General features: G+C 51.0%; 6 protein-coding genes across 6 annotated transcripts; 1 reads left to right on the top strand and 5 right to left on the bottom strand.

Moving 5' to 3' along the window:
- Nucleotides 1-33: 33 nt before the first annotated feature.
- On the bottom strand, nucleotides 34-717 carry ColSpa_08341 (uncharacterized protein; the record flags this gene model as incomplete). Its single annotated transcript, XM_049274553.1, has 1 exon — nucleotides 34-717. One exon carries the CDS (start codon nucleotides 715-717, stop codon nucleotides 34-36), a length of 684 nt encoding a protein of 227 aa, XP_049130510.1.
- A 772-nt stretch (nucleotides 718-1,489) lies between these two features.
- ColSpa_08340 (uncharacterized protein) lies at nucleotides 1,490-2,461 on the bottom strand (the record flags this gene model as incomplete). Its single annotated transcript, XM_049274552.1, has 2 exons — nucleotides 1,490-2,215; nucleotides 2,264-2,461. 2 exons carry the CDS (start codon nucleotides 2,459-2,461, stop codon nucleotides 1,490-1,492), a joined length of 924 nt encoding a protein of 307 aa, XP_049130509.1.
- Nucleotides 2,462-3,676: 1,215 nt separating this feature from the next.
- On the bottom strand, nucleotides 3,677-4,573 carry ColSpa_08339 (N-acyl homoserine lactonase AttM; the record flags this gene model as incomplete). The annotated part of the gene is made up of 1 exon (XM_049274551.1): nucleotides 3,677-4,573. The coding sequence occupies one exon, from the start codon at nucleotides 4,571-4,573 to the stop codon at nucleotides 3,677-3,679; it is 897 nt and encodes a 298-aa protein (XP_049130508.1).
- A 747-nt stretch (nucleotides 4,574-5,320) lies between these two features.
- On the bottom strand, nucleotides 5,321-6,326 carry ColSpa_08338 (rhamnogalacturonan acetylesterase RhgT; the record flags this gene model as incomplete). The annotated part of the gene is made up of 4 exons (XM_049274550.1): nucleotides 5,321-5,624; nucleotides 5,685-5,849; nucleotides 5,875-5,893; nucleotides 6,095-6,326. The coding sequence occupies 4 exons, from the start codon at nucleotides 6,324-6,326 to the stop codon at nucleotides 5,321-5,323; spliced, it is 720 nt and encodes a 239-aa protein (XP_049130507.1).
- A 2,880-nt stretch (nucleotides 6,327-9,206) lies between these two features.
- Nucleotides 9,207-9,542, top strand: ColSpa_08337 (uncharacterized protein; the record flags this gene model as incomplete). The annotated part of the gene is made up of 1 exon (XM_049274549.1): nucleotides 9,207-9,542. One exon carries the CDS (start codon nucleotides 9,207-9,209, stop codon nucleotides 9,540-9,542), a length of 336 nt encoding a protein of 111 aa, XP_049130506.1.
- Nucleotides 9,543-14,399: 4,857 nt separating this feature from the next.
- ColSpa_08336 (copper amine oxidase 1) lies at nucleotides 14,400-15,518 on the bottom strand (the record flags this gene model as incomplete). Its single annotated transcript, XM_049274548.1, has 1 exon — nucleotides 14,400-15,518. One exon carries the CDS (start codon nucleotides 15,516-15,518, stop codon nucleotides 14,400-14,402), a length of 1,119 nt encoding a protein of 372 aa, XP_049130505.1.
- Between the last annotated feature and the right edge of the window lie 3,678 nt (nucleotides 15,519-19,196).

Raw genomic sequence — 19,196 nt, 5'->3', positions numbered from 1 at the left:
ATAATGCTAATAGTACAAAACGCTATCAAATGTTCATGACTCCGTGTCGGAAACAGACGTGACGTCCTTCCTGTGCTTATCCCACGGGCTTCCCCCCTTGTTCGTCGGCGTGTCGGCGTGATGGCTCGCAATCTTCGTGTCCACAGGCGCCTGGCGCTTCTTCTCGCCATTTTGGCCTCCGCCCGTACCGAAGAAGCCTTGCAACTTGGATCCGACGCCAGAGCCGTTCGAGCTGCTGGCAGTATCGCTGCCGCCCCCGCCGCCATTGCTCTTGCCTCCACCGAGAGCTCCCGTCGCCGTCGACGATCCGGGGCTCATCGAAGGGCCATGCGTCTCAATCGCCCTCGTGTTGGAGTTGCCGCCTCCGTATCCTCCGCCAATCTGGCCTGCGTCGGATGGGAATTTCTCGGAAGGGCCCTTGGGCGTGTCCCGGTTTCCGCTCGAACCACTGCGGGTGCCGCTGCTGAGCTCGGCGCCTCCAGTATTGTTGTTCAAGCCCACGCCAGCGCCGCCCAGGCCGTTGTCGCGCTTCGCGTCGGCGGCGCGTTTCCGATCCTGCGTGGCCATCTCGTCGGAGGTCGGGCGCGGCTTGTCGGCATTGGCGATCTGTTGAGACGCATCGCCTGACGTGTTTGAGGGCTTGCGGGCGTAGTAGACGCCGCCGCCGAGCAGGGCTGCGGCGCCCATGAGGGGTACTGCGAGATTTTGACGAGACATTTTGGTGTGTATAGGAGGATAAAATGATCAGCAATAATGAAAAAGGTGATCGGATGGTCTCGTGGAGTATAAGTTGATTGAAGGGTGTCGAATTTATCACGGCTTATTAGCGTAACAGTTGAATGAATGATCAGGTGTATGGTGTGTATGAACAAGGGACGAACCCCTCTTCCTACGGCCCAGCTTCATTTTAATCGAGCCTTTGCTGAGGCTTTGCTCTGACGGGCGCATGGCATCATCCATCACCGCAAAAGAAGGGCGTTGTCCAACGCGCTCACACCTCGTCTGATGCGAGGCGCAAATCGATGACAGCTGCTCTGGTGGGCGATGACATCAGTATGTGGTGCGACCATCCGCATTTTCGGATCGCTCTGCAAAGGATCGGCAGGGACCGCCATCGATGATGAATCTATGATTCGTCAATGGGGCAATTTCAGCCCTTTTTTCTGTCTCTTTCTCCAGGTCTAGCCCAGCAGCCCCCAAGCTAACGAGACGTATCGCGTGGGGAACTAGGCATGGAGCTGGAGTTGCACTGGAGCTTGGAGCTGGAGGAATGGATGGAGCTAAGACAACTAATGTATGGTTTAGCTACAATTCCACAACTTGATATCAGATTGGATCTGGATGCAGTGGCTTCGAGTGTGCCATCGTCGGCCTGTACGGCTGGCGACCCCACGTTTGCTCCGGGTCTGGACCGGAGGAGGGGGACCATCAAGTCCAGGGATCGGGATGCTCTATTGATCGGAATCATTCTTTCTCCACATGCGCGGGATCACTGCTTCAATGTGATACCCTGCTGATCCATCCAACTTGTCCCCCGTCCGAGACGTTTCCTCAGCAAAACACAACCCACCGCCGCGAACGATGCACCAAAACACATTGCCTGCAGGACCACGAACCCCGTCCCAAACCGCGCATTCATGTTCCCGGCCTCCCGCCGTCCCAGGAAACTCTTGACAATCAGTCCGTTGAGCGTCAGCACGAACGGCGGCAGGAACGCAGCGCACGGCAGCATGCACCACGTCCACAGGCGGTACCGGTCCCAGAAGACGGTCGGGAGCACCTCGATCTCGGAGCGCGAGCCGCGCGGGCACGGGCAGAAGCGCTTGAAGCACGAGAAGTAGCACTGGCAGCGCAGCCAGCTGGGGCGCACGGCGATCAGGACCTCGGCGACGAAGATGAAGAGGACGATGACGAGGGCGTAGACGAGAGAGATGTAGGGCAGCGTTGTGGGCAGGTCAAAGTAGCCGTTGCGGAAGGCCTTGAAGTAGGGCGACGCACACGGCTCGGGACCTTGGAGGCAGGCCCAGTCGTCGGAGGGCACCGAGAGGTCCCGGCCGATGGCAGCGAGGTCGTAAGGAAGATGGGGCGTGGAGCCGACGATTCCCGCCTTCGAGGCGCTGGGGTACTCGTAGTCAAATGAGGCGGCGAAGTAATGCATCGTTACGAGGTAGGAGTCGGACTCGGGGGAGGGGACGATGCCGTCAAACTGCGGAATCTGTTAGCCATGGAGGGACCACTGCAAGATACAGCACCTGTGACTGACCTGTACGATGGCTAGGCTGGAGAGGGCCAGACGTTCGGAGCCATCACTGTGACGGACGATCCATTTGCCAGCGATGAGTGTGAGGATCTGGACGATGGAAGCGAAGACCCCAAGGATGTAGGTGAGGCCGAGCAAGATTGTGCGCATGCGCTGCCGCCGCGGGCTAAACGGCGGTGATTCCTTCGTCGAATAATCCATTTCCGTGATGGTGACAGTCGATCCTTTCCAGTAAGCTCTGTCAGGCCTGTTGGATAAACGCGGAACACGCCCAGAGCAACCGATCATGAACCTGGCCAAAGGGAAGCCTTTATCAACATCGGGCTCGGATGAATCCCTGTCTGTCGCTCCGGTGGGATACCCTGTCTTTCGTGTCGAGGGAGCACAACAAGCTTAAAAAAGGGTTAAAAGAATGCAGCCTAGAGCTGGGAGGCTGAGTGCAGCTCGGGTCCAAGGGCGGGATTCGTATTCCAAAATTGGTACTCGATCGTAAAGCGCTAAGAATTCATTGGCTCGTCGAACTAGTCATATCAGTCCGCGCCGCTCGAATGCCGTCAACTCCAAGCAGTTCAGAACCACGGCTTCGCCATCCCATATTATAAGAAGGCTTGCGACTTTGCTTGCCTTTTCTTCTTCTTCAGTACAGCTGAGAAACTCTGGAAGAATGCACTTGTGCCGTTACTTGTCAAGTTCCCTGCGTTGTCCATCGTCTTCGCATTCACTCATCACCAGTTTCCGTCGTTAGCGTCTTGTCGCTCCGGAGTTCCGCACTCGTGTCCAAGGCCCCTTTCCCCTTGTACTAATACGCGCGGTTAAATATAGTAGGACAAACGCAAACACTTAATTACACAGCATCGAGAGGGAGTGTTCTGAAGGGCAACGTCTGAATGTGCTTAATGATGCAAATGTCCCGAAGGGACCCCCAAGTCCTCCCACGACGATCATTTCCAACACAAGCCAGCTCGCAACCCCACTTGCCGATCGATCACTGAATCTCAGCTGTGGTCCAGAGCGCGCCCCACTGCAGGTACACATGCCATGATCTGATCTGAGCCGCATCTCCATCACTGCTCACCTCTCGTTCCTCGAGGCCGTGGATGCGACGACCGAGTTACAAGCGCAGTGCAGTTGCGATGGTTGTCTTCACTTCATCTTAACTCTGGTGAGATATCAACTCCGCCGCACTGCTTCACGTCCGGACCAAGTATCACATTGCCCATCAATTGGTGTCTCTGGCCTTCAATCAGAATAGCCCTGTGACGAGGACATCGGCACTGTCAAGAGAGCAATTTGGCCTCCCATCGACGAAGGTCCATAATATAAAGCTCGCATCGCACACTGCAGCTCTCCTTCAAGCCGCAAAATGACAACGGCCTTCCCATTCCTCAAACCCCTACTCTGCATCGCTGCGTCTACCTAGTCCTTCGGCCGATAGATCACCTTCTCTTTCAGTAACCGTGGCGTATCCGGATCGTGACTCGGCAAGACAACAACGTCGTGGTGCCTTGCATACTCCTTGATCTTCTTCAGGCTCTCAAACGCCGCCACCGGATCGCTGTTCGCGCCGTCCGGCTCCTCCTTCTCGAGCACACTGATCGCGTACGTCGCGTCCCCCGTGAGGAGGTACTTCGTCTTCGTCCCGTCGTCGTTGTCGCCCACCACAATCAGCGAGATGTGCCCGGGCACGTGGCCCGGCGTGTCCACCGCCACCACCGTCCCGTTCGCCGTCAGCGCGCAGGACCTCTCCCACGGCCCGACCGCGCGCTTCTCCTCAAAGTCGAGTATCCGGGGCTGGAAGTCCTTGGGCCAGCGGTCCGGCGTGCACCCCTGCATGGCCGCGTAGATCGGGTGCTTCCCGAAGGCGTCCCAGTGCTCGGAGCCGACGTAGATCGGCACCTCCGGCGCCGCGACGGCCAGCTCCTCCAGCCCGCCCGCGTGGTCGTGGTGCAAGTGGCTGATGATGATGAATTGCAGGTCCGTCGGCTTAATGCCCCGCTGGCTGAGCTGCTCGACGATGCCGTCCTCCTTTGTGACCTCGAGCTTGTTGAGGATGCCCGGGACCGGGTTCCAGCAGGGGAAGTAGCCCGGCTCCGTGCAGTGCGTCGAGACGCCCGTGTCAAACAGGATCGGGCCATTGGGGTGGTGGATGAGGAAGGCCCCGAGCGGCATGGGGCCAATCCATTCGCCCGTAAAGGAGCGGAGCAGGCGCAAGGCGATGTTACGGTTGGTGATGGGCTGGCCCTGCATCGGGTTGCGCATCCATACGTTGCCCGTGGTGATGAATTCTAGTGAGATTTTGTCGTCGGACGCCATGTTGGCGGCTGGGGATGATCGGGATGCAGCTCGATGCTCAGTTACTTGAGGAGACCGTCAATCTCTGTGGAGAGTTCAATTGTGAGGTGGGAAAGAAAATGGGCCATCGAACTGGAGATGTTCTTTCTAAAAGACATGTGGGTTGGTCTTACACGTCCAGCAGCGGCTCCATCATATGGAGGCAACCGTTTCTGGGGATATCGCAGGAACTTGGTGCCGTAACCTGGCCAATGATCTGGCCAATAATGGACATTCCAACAAGGCGCACTCCGCTTCCAACAGTAATAGATAGCACCCCTGCCAACCGAGGGCCTATGATGACAGCAGCGCATTCCTTCGGGCAGGGCGACGGCTGACATGACAGGGCTGTCTGCGGCACAAGAATAGAGCATGCGTGAGACAGCATCCCTAAAGCTGTAGCCTGCGACATGTCGAACCAAGATCCACACTATGGCTCGGCCGAAGGGCTAAAACCTACTTGATCATCGGTCCAGATGGAAAAGCAACACACACCAGACAGGGCTCCATACCGAGAGAGTCAATGGCGGTCGGCCTGAGGTGAGGGACACCCCGGACAGAAGGCAACATGGAAAACAGCGACAAGATAGAAACATTGATATGTGCATTGGTGTATTTACTCAGGGTAGGGGAGCCAGCATCAGCTCCCGGCTTACCCAGACCCCTCAAATATGTGCTTGAATCCTAGCTTATGTACTTTCGGAGAAATTATTAACAGTCAAATAAGGTTTACCGCAGCAGGGCGTGGACGGTAGAGTTGTAGTTGTCGATGCAGGGCCCGAGGTAGGTTGACGTCAGGGACGCGGTCGTGTTCTTGGCCAGCGAGGCGAGCGCGCTGGTGCCGCAGCGGAGGCCGAGGACGAAGGCCTTGTGCATGGCATCGGCGAGGAACGGCGCGGTGTGGGTGTGGTCGTTGGGGTAGTTGGCGTTGACGGTCGAGGCCCCGAGGTTCTTCATCGCCTGGGCTGCGTACTCGCCGTGCGGGACGAAGTAGTAGCCCTTGGAGGGGCCGCCGAGCTGCTCGACGGCGAGCCTGCGTCGGTCGTGTTAGCATCGTGGGCGGCGCTTTCATGAAGAACGATCGGAGGCTTACCAAGCGTAGTAGAAGAAACGGTCGTATCCCCATTTGTAGGTGCCGGTCTCCCAGACGTTGTTGGGGGTCGCAGCCGAGATAATGACTTTCGCTCCTTTGGCATTAAACTTCTTTGCAGCATTTTTGAGATAGGCCGGGTAGGTCAGAACGGTCTCGGCGACGCCGCTGGAATTCGTGTCAGTGTGTTGACATTAAAGACATGGTCACTCCTAAAACAGCTTGAAGAGAAACTCACTTGTAGGTGGTCGTGCAGGTCTGGGCACCATCACCAAAGCAGTCCGTCCGGCCGTTGTCTGTGGGCGTGAGAGAACCTCCGTCGTTGTGGCCGAACTCGATGATGACCCAGTCGCCCGACTTGACGAGGCCGGCAACGGTGTCGAAGCGACCCTCGCGGGTGTAAGAGCGAGCACTGCGTCCACCGATGGCGCGGTTGTCGACCTTGGCCTTGCTGGTCGAGAAGGAGTACTGAAGGTACGGTCCCCAACCCTCGGTGCCGCCACCGCCTCCGCCCTTGGCCGTGGTGCTGTCGCCGCAGAGATAGATGGTGGGAACAGTCTGGCGCTTGTCGACAGCTTCGGCGTCAGCCGGGAGAGCAGAGGCCAGGCCCAGGAAGCTGGCCAAGACAGCGAGGTTTGCGCGCATGGTTTCGGTGGTAGTAGAGAGTGTCTGGTGAGAAGCGAGTGACGGTCGAGTGAGCGAAGGAATATTGTGAGATTGTGAGAAGCTTCAATCAAGGAGGCTGACTCTCTCATAAAAGAGGGTTTTACCGTTCCTCAACAAGCTTCCGCATGGCCCGGGATACGTGGGAAATCCCAAAATCCAATATATTTTGCCGGCATAACCTGATCCCAGTCATTTCTGTTTCTGGCCAGTGTCTCCTCAATATCGTCAACATCGAAGAACCGACGTTTGTTTCCACTCGTCCGGGGCCCTCTCGGTTCACTCTTGGGCGAGACCGACCGATCATTGAAGCGGAACTATCGACCACGGGGCCGGCGTCGTCCTGTGCCACATAGAGTGCATACGACAAAGCTAGAGTGAACCAGCAATCAGACGAGCTGCAGCGGCACTTGGGGTCACACTAAGGTCCTTCGCGCAGACCCCACACGCAGCGTTGTTCGTTTCGAAGAAGCTTAGCGATTGCATTCCTCGAATCTCCGTCGTCACATCATGCTCATTTGGCTCGCTTGGTAGACCCTTTCAGTGTCCTACTGCGGTTGGCCCCCCTCTCCTCTCCACTTCCCAAGGTAAGACAATCTCACAATTAATCTGGATTTCCGTTTGGTTCGAGAAGGAGAGAGGGGGGGCCTGTTGTTCGCTTCGCTTGTTCAGCACGTAAATCTCCGCCAATCGTAGGCTGCTATGCCAGGTGGCCCATCCATTGACTGGAGCGTCCACGCGCATTTGGGAGAGCCTCCGCCGGGATGCCCCAGTCGCATTTGCCTCTTTCGGTGGGTGATGCAACCTGAGTGCCGCAGTCGGGTAATAAGTAAGAAGGGGAGGGGAGCGTCCCCTCTTCTGGTCCAAGTTGGAGCTCCATGGATTCGGACCCGGCGCGAATATGGCGCGAAAGAGAGGCAAACCCTCCTTAACCCCGCGCTGAAATGAAGGAGGGCTACCCCTTCAAATGGATCAGACAACTGACTGGTGAAGTAGGGCTGCGATGGGCGGAACTATCAACGCCGCGGTTGCATTGCTTGCCAGTCCCCCAGAATCCCCGAAGGCAATGGTACACTACCCAGATGGGAGGCCGGCAATCTAAAGCACGTGAAAGGCAAAGTTGTTGGGTATAAACGAGCAGATGGATTCTTCCCAAGGTTGGATCAGATGAACTGGGCCGTCTGATCCGAGGGAAAGCCTCATGTTGATTGGTGCGACTCATTCCAATGCAACGTCTCAAGGCACCTCTAAGCATTCGAGGCAAGGATCGTCCCGCTGATTAACAAACCTTAACAAGAAGGTGAGGAGACCTGCTGAGGAAGGCCTGCGACGACGGTGTTAACTGTGCACGGTCCAGTTTAAAAATATAAATATAGAAATTACGGGCTTGGGAATGTCTTACGAAGGAGAAGAAAAGCTGTGCAAGAAGCAGCAGAGACAATTGATGGGCTGCTTGACCGCTTCTATGTTACGCCAAATAAGGCTGGGTCGACTGCTTGCCGGGACGTACGTCGTGATGTCGGTGGCCGGCTAGCTAATGTCGGTAACCGGCAACCTAATATCGAAAGGCTATATGTTTGAGCAAGATTACAAGGCGAACCCCGATGCACTCTGGGAAGAGAAAAACAATCAATCCAGGATTAGAACGCTTTTGGGTAACTTTTGGTGAACCGTTGACCCAGCCCCGGGGTGGTCAACGCACGAAATTGACGCAGGCCGTTGGCTTAGACTACTGACTGCGAAAAAGGCAAGTCCCCATTGGGAATTTTGCTCCGAGAACACAGCGTGCCGAGTCAGATGTTGTGTTAACCAACCGTTTGGTCATCGGCGTGGGGGGTGTCTAGAATGTTTCTCAACCAGCTGTGACATGGACTGGACGTTTTCATAGAGGACAAAAGGGAGGGCAAAGCTGTGTGTGCCGTGGGAGCCGACACACTTGAACCTATCTCACGATAAATCGAAAGAGCTGGGGGACACTTCGCTTTAAATAGATGGTCTCGAAATGGATGGGCAGATTGGCGTCCCCAAAACTTTCCTTGGCGGACCTCGTCTCAGTGGGTTGGCAGCTTGCTATTGACTGGCAACAGTCTTGGCATGACATTGTTGACGGAAAAGATATTTCCGTCAGCCTGGGTTATTTCTTGGGCAGCTGCAAGTGTTTGGTATTCCAAACTTCCTGAGAAAACCTACCCGCCTTACCTCATTCACGAGTCACTTTTACCAGGGTCTGATTTACATACCGCCTTCGGTTGACAACAGCTCTGCTGACACTTGTACTATTGGTGGCCTTCCTTCGTACGTCGTCAAAGCCACGAATGTTGCTCAGATCCAGCTGGCTGTCAACTTTGCTCGCAACCTCAATCTTCGCTTGGTGATAGAGAATACTGGCCATGACTTCAACGATGGTTCCGGTGCTCTATCTATACGGACTCATCTCCTCAAAAGCATCAACTTCTACAAAACTTACAAGCCCAAATCGTGTTCTGGCCCCGCTATTAAGGTTGGAGCCGGTATCCAGGGCTTTGAGCTCTACAAACAGCTGAACAATATGGCGTGACCGCTGTTGGAGGTGAGGGTATGACCGTTGGCTTCGCCGGAGGTCACCTTGCTGGAGGTGGTCACTCACCACTCTCGCCCAAATGCGGCATTGCTGCTGAATCAGTGGCCATCCTTTTAACCCTTAAAGCATATAACACAGCAAGACTGACTACGTTTCTTAGGTCTTGAGCATTGATGTCATCACCCCTGACGGATGTTTTGTGACTGCTAACGAGAAGCAGAATACTGAATTGTTCTGGGTCCTCCGAGGTGGCGGTGGCAGTAAGCAAGACCCACGGCGTTTGAAAGACATTGGCTGACCAAATGATTAACACCTTCGGTGTTGCTACCTCATACATTGTCAAGGCTTACCCCAAGCTCGATATTGTCACTGTTATGACCTTCAGTTCCAGTACTAGCGAGACGGTCGGTCAAAATGCCTTCTGGGCTGGTGTCAAGGCCTATTGGGAGGGTCTTCCTACCTGGAACGCGGCCGGCAACTACGAGTACTGGAATATCTTTCAGACTGGTCCGGGCTCTCTTATCTTCACCATGCTCCCCTGGTTTGCACCCACTATGACCCGTGCGGAACTCAAGACCCTTATCGCCCCTCTTTTTGCTAGATGGACTGAGCTTGAGATCACCATTGATCTAGTCTAAGTCACCGTACCCACTTTCCGACCACCCCCCACTTCCGACCACCCAAAAACGAGGCTATCGCAACACAACCACCTATTTCAATTGACTATCGACGAGGGCCAGATGCAACTATGATACAGCTTTCTGCTTCACTAGGGCAATCAGATGCGCTGGATTCATCTGCGTCAGCTTCAGCTTTGCTAGCCTCGATCTGGGCTTTCCGTATATCGCTGATGTTAGCGAACTTGGTATTAGGGTCGATTTGAACAGCCTTCCTCTTCCTTGCTGCCGTATTACTGACTTGGGCTTGGAAAAGCTGTATCTGGTGCTGGGCAGTAGCTAGCTAGAAGGACTACTCTTAGAAGCCTTTTTTGACCTTTCTGAATAGTTGGCGTTATATAGTTACACTTTGATCCAGCTTATTGAATAAGTCTAGTTGACTGTTGAGATCCTTTATCTTCTTAGGCGTAGACTATGTAACAGCAGATATAGCAGATTCCTATCCCTTTATACCCTGGGTATCCTGGATGCCTTGGATACCTTGGATACCTTAGGTAGCCTTATTAAGTGGTGTTGTTAGTGCTATTATTTTGGGTAATAGTAAAGAGCTTATAAGAGGTCTAGTTATATTAATAGGCTATAGTCCTATACTTATTTAGCTACTTATAATGTTGTTTTTTATTAGCCTAGATAAGTGTACTTACTAATAACAGGATATAAAGTATTTCTTATTAACTATAGTTAAATTGTTCTACTTATTAAGGTTAGGCTAAAGCTTTTTGTGATAGGTTGACTTGACTGGGCTGAAGACTAATAGATCTAGTGGCTGAAGGATATGGGAGGTATGTGGCGGCAAGAATAACAAATAGACGTTATTAATATAGCATTACTACATAAATTCTGTCGTTATATAGCTCCCATGCCTATCTAGGATCAGTAGTCTGGCCTGATTAGGCTAGGGGGTAGTCTGTGGCAAGAAGACCTTTAGTAGCCACTTAACAGTAGTCTTATCAGTTGTCTATCTATTATCTGTTACTATAAACTCCTATCCATCATAAGGGGCAAGGTCTAGAGGAAACCACTGCTGCTGGACTATCTTGCCCTCATATATAATAAGAGGATATAATACCTGGCCCTCAGCTAAGATACACTCGATAATAAATACCTAGGCTCGTAATCCAGGCTGCTTTTTATGTATAGACTTAGTCTCTGCCTTGCCTAGCACTAGCCCATTTACTCCTTAGCCCTCAAGGATACCAGTCTTATCTATATTATATCTATTAGCTAGTTAAATAGCTAATATTACTAGGATCGCGAGATATTTAAACTAGTCCCTAATAACCTCAGTAGATACCCTATTAACACGTCTAGAATCAATAGATCAACTTCTTTAGACCTTAATATATAGGTTTCTTCGTATAAAGGCATTCACTTATCTTTTTCTTAGAGGCTAGGTATCGCCTATCGCATTCAGGATACGCTAGGCAAATTCTCTGACCTGCTGATGCATTGGCGCAAGCCCAAGGTCAGCCTGGATCTGCACCCAGCTAGCCAGCTTAGCTTCCTGACTAACAGAGAGCCTCTGGAAGTCAGAAAAAGCTGATGCCCTTGACTGGGTGCCAGTTATGCGGTTTTGCAAGGTAGTCTTTAGGATGCCATAGGTACAAGCTACCTGGCGCTGACTAACGCCATTGGACATAGCCTCCAGCGCCTGATTAAGCTCATGTTCAGTATACTGGACCATTAGGCTATAAATAAGGTAGCCTAGAAAGATGAGGCCATTTGGATAAGTATGGAAAAAGTTGTGATAGTTGGAAGTTGGAGGATGAGGTTGACGATGAGGGATTTTTAGGTGGTCGGAAGTGGGGGGTGGTCGGAAAGTGGGTACGGTGACTTACACCGAACACAAGAGCTTCTTGCCTGCTTGGAATTCTAGATTCCCCGAAGAGATCGTTGGTGGTACTGCCGGGAAGATTGCCTGCCGCCTCTTCCCCGCCGAAAACTCTTCAGACGCGACCAAGTTCAACGCCACCTTTGAAGCTCTCAAAGGTCTTAGCGACAGAAGTGGCCAAATCATCGGCTTCGGTATCACTGGCGGCCATGGCCCCTACCCCGACAACGCGGTCAATCCGGCCTGGTGTGGTTTTGCTATGTTTACTATCTCGGTCCTTCAGTGGGATGTTGGCACTTCCATGGAAGTTGGAGCTGAGAAGTCGAAACTCTTGACCAAAGAGTGGATGAAGCCCTGGCGGTATGTCACTCCTGGTGGTGGTGGCTATGCTAGTGAGAATGACGTGACAGAGCCCGAATTCAAACACTTTTTTTACGGCACCGAGAATTACGCTCGTCTGCTTGCCCTCAAACAGAAGATCAATCCTATGGGAGTTTTCTACACCAACTTGGGCGTTGTTAGCGAGAGCTGGTATATAACACATCAGCTGGATAGTCTGCCTACTCAGAACGGTCGTCTTTGCAAAGTCTAGCGCAGTGATGGGTAACGGGGAATAAAAGAATTACAGTGATATAACCAGGTCGAAACAATTCATAATATTCATAGCCATAATCTACCACAACAGTATTGTACCTAGGATCATATTGAATAGGATAAAAGACATCACACAAGACAACCCTATCTATAGTGTCGCAATATTGTCAATTTGCATACTATATCTGTGGGATCCGTTGAGTTCAGGTAGAGAAAGTCTTAGATACAAAGTGTTAGTCATTACTGTTCGGTATGTTTCAAATGTTCTTCGACTTCGTCCGGACTTCTATCTCAGTTGTTACGAGCAGGTCAGGGCAACCAACTGCACCACAAAGCAAAAGCTTCCATAATGATACACCTGCATCATTATCCCCTGTTCTGCACTATATAAATACCCCAGCTAGCACCCTAACTGGTTGGGCCGCAACATGATGCCATTTCTAATGTCTACTAATAGTTCCGCTAACGAGTCAAAGTGCAGGTTTAAGCGTACTGATGTCAGTATGTAGTTACTTTCACGTTTAATAATGGAGCTACTAAATAGAGAGTGGACGGTACGAGGTGTGAGAAGTCCAGATATATGCAATGTTGATTTCTACAATGACTTTGTCGTGGACCACCGACACCCTCTGTTGAACGAGCGGCGTCATTCACGGTCACTTGCAAGCAACTCTATGCAAAAAGAAGGATATATCACTTTGAAAAGTAAACATGATGTGAAAGCTGCTTAGCATTGATCAAAACCGAAATGCCACGAAATGCCTCCTTTAGCTTAGCCAGTGCAACACTGGTGATCGCAACGGACTCCCTGAAGAAGACGGTTAAAGAAAGGTTATAGATATTGCCAAAAAGTAACTTACTGCTTCAGTCGTAGTCTTAGAAGGCCCCAAAGATCGCTCGAACCCTTTGCTTTTGCAGATGTCATTCAAAGACTCGGCAATTCCATCAGCGAAACACAGGCATGCTCCCCCAGTACAGTATGTGAGAGTCTCGGAGCAAGACTGGGCTGTAACTCCGACCACCAAGAGAAGAACTGCAGAGATATACGAGATGTGCATCTTGTACGAAAGGTTTCGGATTGTGGATCAATGATGTTGAATTTCGATTACGAGGGAAGGCTCATTCGTCAAAGATTGATAGATGGATTTGATGGGTGAGGAATATCTTTCAAGAAGAGATGGGCAACTCAGAAGTCTTATAGAATATTCTCTTACATGGCTAAATGCGAGATATCTGCGTCCTTACCATTGTAGGCTCCATAAGATCCAGACGCAGATTCAGCGCAGCGGGAAGTTCACTGTTCGGCTTGTCACTCTGAAGCAGGTTGACGTGGGGCCGACTGGAGATTCGTTCCGGGAGGTATCCAAGGGCACCGCGACGTAGGGTCACCCATTCAAGCAACTAACTCCGGGGGCTGATCGTGTTCGTCCAACGTTAGCTATCTGTGCATGGAGTCCACGAGAGTCAACCAATTAAGCCCGCTTCTCTTACTGAAGTTTGAAGAGAACGACGTGTATCCGTCAAGAAACAAGGCCAATAGTGTGTTTAATAGTCACAAAAACATTAAAATGCAAGAAGACTCTGTTCTCTACTTACCGTTGTTATGGTATTTAGCCATTTCCTAACGCTTGTTCAAGCAACATCGGTTTGTATCTCAATTACTGGCCCGGTTTCAGATTCAATACTATCGGGAGCAGTCCAACATCACAGTGTAATGAGGAGCGCGAGTAAGCCTCTTCAAAAACTGAGATTGATCACAAAAATAGCTTTTTACGGAATGGAGATCTCTCGACAGCTGGGTCAAATTTAGATATTGTGGTAACTCGCTAGCTATGACTACAATTTCCGCCAGAGGCCCTAGACTCTACTGTCTCGGGAAATCTGGTACTTCTAGTTTGTCCAATCTGCGTAGCTGAGTAACTGAGTCACGAGTGACGGAGCAATCCGGGCGCCAAGGGGCGCCCAAACAACACCACAAAGTCTAAAATATGGGATAACGGGTTCAAAATGACTCCAATTCTGAGTCGTTGACGGCCTTACAACTACACCATGCTCCAAGTGAGCCAACGCCTTGAAGTAGGCTTCATGTATTGCTAGCTGGAACATTTGCTCCGCCACACCAAAGGCTGCCTGCTGCCCAGTACTTTCGTCACCTATTGATAGACCGAAACCGAAACCGAGAGCATGCACCTTTCCGAGTTCTGTTGTGTTATCGGGACGTGGATAGAGTCTGTGTCGGAGGGCTCCATTTCTGATACGTTGGCTGAACCTCTGTAGACACATTTCTAAGATGCCATCCAATCTTGGATGTTTCACATGATAACTTAAATACCGTCTTCAGAAGTTCTGGCCCAAACTGGGATAAATTCTTTCATGTCCTATTCTATGCGTCTCTACGGCTCATCAGACACTAGCACGCTCTGATTCTTATCCTGTGACGAAATTGGTACATCCAAAGCAGGGTTGCCCTGGAAGAAGTTAACTGGCTTCAGCCCAACGACCATCTTCTCGCACGGCATGACCGGCCAGTCCTCAATGCGTGGGTTGTGAGTTGAGCCAAAGGTATGCCAAACCACGATGTCTTCATTGCGCACGATAGCCAGCCCATCACTTGCGCGCTGCTTGATCCAGGATGCGATACCCTCCCCACCGGTCGACTGCATGGTGAACCTTCCAGCTGGGAAAAGCTCTTCGTTCTGGTGACGAGTCACCCAAACCGCATGTGCGGTGTACTCTGCTCGCTTACTATGCCAGGAACTGGGTTGAGCTAGGAGAAGCTGACTGTAATGTGGTAGGAGCTTAAAGCCTACTGGTGTACCCGTCGTCGAGTTAGTTACGTTTTCGTTGATAATCTTGAACGTTCGGTTGGTGTTGAAGTCTAGGTTAAGACCAGCTTCTTTGTCAATGATTTCCGACTTCGTGATGAATCCCACGCCGAAAGGATTATGTATGCCCGAGTCTCCAGTGAACGGGATTGGGTGCGTCTCTTCCACCATCAAAGAATTTCGATGTCCATCAATAGCAGGGTCTATTCTCAAGCAGAAGAGGTGCTGATGATAAGGTGCCAAAACACCAGGAGCCACAATGGTACCCCACGGAACCTTGGTGTCAAGATCGATCGGTGCTGTCGACATGATCCCCGTGGCGCGAACTTCATAGAACATGGAGCCGTCTTGTTGGAAGTAGAATAGAAAGATGTAATCATAGTTGTTGACGGTAATAATTGTCTGAAGTACGAGAACTCTCGACCTGGTGATAACAGCGTTGCCAGTTCTGAAATTGTTATGCTTCCACAAGATACCGTCGTCAATCTCGTGGCAGCAGATGGCGTTGGGCTTTTTCAGCGGCTCACCGGAAGACGTGCTCAGCCATCCGTCGAAATACTTTATGTGGCCTAGGCAATCACAGCCCAGCTTAAGGTTATTAGCGTTGATGCCAGCACCGTCGTTACCTAGATCGAAGGTCGCTTTTCGTGGATAGGGAAACCGAGGGTCGGCATATGGCACGAACATTTCTGCAAGAGACAGGCGATAGAAAAGACTCCGACCTTCAAAACGCACATTATGCAGCGTCATGCCCTCCCGATAGTTGAATCCAACTCTCATAGTCCACTTTTCCCAAGTGACGTGGTTTCCATCAATGCTGAATGAAGGGCCCTCAGGCTGGGCGATATGGTAGGGTTTCGTCGTCGTCCTACGTTCTCGAATTAAATCTGGATGATACTCGCTGTCGGAATGGATTTTTTCCCGATCGAACTCTCCCGACGTATTACTCGTCTGCTCGTGCTCCCCATAAGGCAAGCGATAGACTACAACCTCGAGAAATTTGGAGACTTCGGCACATATGTCCAGCGGGTAGGCGTAGTAGTTTGAATCCGGGTTGCCAAAGAGACGCATATAAAACCATGCCTAGATCAGTGAGCCGGGAGATTTGAAGCTATAATCGTGTTTTCGTCTCACCATGGTCCATCGGTCTTTCATATCCTTCGTACCGTCTGTGGCATATGGCCACGGTTCTACAACCACTTCAGCTCCCTCTGGCAGATTCAAGGCTTCAATTTCTCGTTGAACCATTTTATCTGCCAAACAAGCCGCAGTGACCTGGGACATGAACTCATCATCGATTTCCGAGTGTCTTCCAAAGAGAACGGTATCGGAGGTGACGACTGAAGTGTCCAAGTTCACAATGAGTTCATGTAAAGTTGTAGTAATATACGCCTGAACCCTAGCTTTCCGTGTCGGATAGACCAAGTTGATATCGCCAGAAGCTTCGTTTCCAAGGAAATCTATCAGCTCTTTTTTAGGTGGCTCTGCCAGAGAGATAGCCCTAAAGAGAATCTGCGCGTGTTCATTTGATTTACGAACTATTCTAGCAGCCTAAGTTGAATCAGAGAAGGGAAAAACCCGATGGTAATCTTTTCACATGACTATTGTCTTGCTGCAATGAAGGTTCTCAACTAACCTGCCTGATCTCACCAGGGCGGAGTGGATCGAGAGGATGCGCTTTCCGCGCGATGTCAGCATCGCTCATAGTATCAAGGCCTGCAGTTTCAGCTTGAGAAGATATCTAAAATTTCAAGTGCTTGCGGAGGGTATGGGGCACCAGTCTCGATGAGATTGTTAGTTGTGACTTGGTTGGGACTTTTAAGTTTAAAGGGAAACTGGGAGCGGCACATGTGGTCATCATTTCGGGACCATAAGCTGCTGATTTGGAAAGATGGATGTTTCCCCCGCACCGAACACCGCATGATTGTCCTCTAAATGGCAGTGAAAGACGTAAGATTTCAAGCAACCAAGCGTTAAAATGCATCCTGCATTTATTGTGGCTGGATCACTGAGCCGAAACACACCACTTCGGATGTCCGCGGCATAATTAGGCTTTAGGTATAAGAGCAGCAACCTCGCCCTGATTTTTTATCCGTGGCCTTGCCACTCACACACACCTTTCGACTGTTCCGACTGACCGATGCGATTAACTGTCGCAATCATGACGTACTAAACCAGTGGTCAGTAGTGACTGCTGTAATAGGCGCAGCGAAGGGCCCTACGATAGGCGATAGCAGCGGAGGATAGCGACAGGCGCTAATAATAGTGTATAGATAATCCCCTAGGCGTGTGAGTCATTAGTGATACTGTCGCTGTATTCATAGTGATGTTAGTGAGCTCATGCGCTATCACTTCAGGGACCCAAGTCGGTCGTTTCCTGATGGGGCTGTGGTAATAGAGCACCGGAGGAGTCTTGCAGGTAGAGAAGCTTGGTCGACACCGTTCCGCTAATATAAGAAAATGTTGAGGGCGTTGCCGGCGCTCCAATTGTCAGACCAGTCCAAGACAGAGACCGGCCCGGGCCGTACCTACCTGTACGTTCTCTTCTTCAAAGCATTGAATTCCAAGTATATGGATTTGAAAAAGCACAAAGAGGAGGTGTACGAAGATGTGTATGTATGTACGAAAAGAAGAAATAGCTAGTAAAGTAGAGTTCATCAGAGACAAGAAAGATAGGCAATAAGTGTATTGTTGATTCCTATCATACTTGTGTCCTGGGTAGGATATACCCAGGAAATCTAATTTAACACTTAACTAGCAAAGAGATCAGATCTCCTGCTATATGTATTAATCTAGATTTCTGAATGATTACAATCCTGGTTTACCATTCTAATGCCAAAGGTTTTGACACTGTGCTCTTCAGTCAAATTCTGGCCCTGAAAGTAAGCCATCCGTTCAGGAGCAAGGAACGAGCGGCGAAGTAGCAGACGCCGCCAAGGAAAAGAACGGCCAGGTAAAAGCCCGACAGTGCTGTCCCGCCCATGCTTTCAAGCATTTGCCCGCCAATAGGAACAGTCACCAACAGCGAAAAGCTAACGAAGAAATTCATCGTACCTGGCGTGAATCTGGTCAGTTGATAATATCGAAAGACCAGCATGCACTAGAAGAAAGCAGGCTTACCGAGATATCTGCCGTAGTCTTTCGGATTGCACGTCTTCCCCACGCACACTAATAGGCATGAGCCACAAATCACAGCGAAAAGTATGCTGATGTACTCACCTGGAGTGCTAGACAAGAAAGATCCGGACCCATAACCCCATAGAGCGGCAAAGGCATACAAAGCCCCGATGTGCTTCGTTCCAAACGGCACAAAGATAGCGCCCGTAAAAACAATCGTGATAAATATCATCGCAAGTAGGATGTTGAGATGCCCCAGCCTATCGCCAATTACCCCAGCCATGATGCGTCCCAAGCAGGATGTGCCGTTAAGAATTGCGATAAGGGAAAACCCAACATTGGATCCAAAGCCAGAAGCAATCGCGAATGTGGGCAGAAGACCGGTAGTACCATATAGGACGAATTCAAGGAGAAACAAGCCTACGGTCATGAAACCGAAAGGAGGGGATTTGAAAGCCGAAAAATTCAGCATCGCGCTCGCCCTCCCCATTGGCACCCCCGGGACAGGGTTAGATAGGCGGGGATATGGGAGGAAGCATACGACGCCCAGAATCATTACACCAAGGACGAGAAAGCCCATTATCCTCATCGACCATTGCCAACCTAGCCTAGGCAGAATCGAGCGCAGCATCAATGGTATCGTGACACCTGCAAACGAAGACCCAGATAGAGCGATGCCCATGGCAAGTCCTTTGCGGCGGTTGAACAACTTTCCAATGACCGCCATCGCAACGGTCGAGGTGAGAGCACTTCCGATGCCTCCTAATCCTCCGAGGCAGAGGATGAAGTGCCAGTATTCTGTGCACTCGCCCAAAATGAAGAATACTGGGACGTATAGCACCACCGAAATAGGGGCCAAAAGTTTCGTCCCATAGACATCCATGAGAGGCCCAGCTTGTATGCCGAGCAACAAACACAAAAAGGTGAAGACTCCACTGATCCATCCCAGATCACGGGGAGAGTACGCACTCAGTTCGTTTATTTGGAGATAGGACTGAACTGTTCCAATAGACTGCATGAACCCTGGCGTTTCAATAAGTATGGTATGGAATTGAACAGAGAAAGGGACCTAGACTCTACCATAAGATGGGTATAGGAACATGAACGAACCCACGACGCAAAGCCACGCTAGCGGGCTTGACTCGGGATCCCGATGACTGGAACCGGATCGAGGGCTCTGGGTTGCATCTAGCTCAAACGTTTCAGGCATAGGAGCTGATCTTGCTCGATCTTGCTCTGAGGGTTGCA

The sequence above is a fragment of the Colletotrichum spaethianum genome, assembly GCF_022836535.1.
Source record: "Colletotrichum spaethianum MAFF 239500 DNA, contig22, whole genome shotgun sequence".
NCBI lineage: Eukaryota > Fungi > Ascomycota > Sordariomycetes > Glomerellales > Glomerellaceae > Colletotrichum > Colletotrichum spaethianum.
Note: the sequence above shows the minus strand (reverse complement) of the source record. Positions and strands in the feature narration are given on the sequence as shown.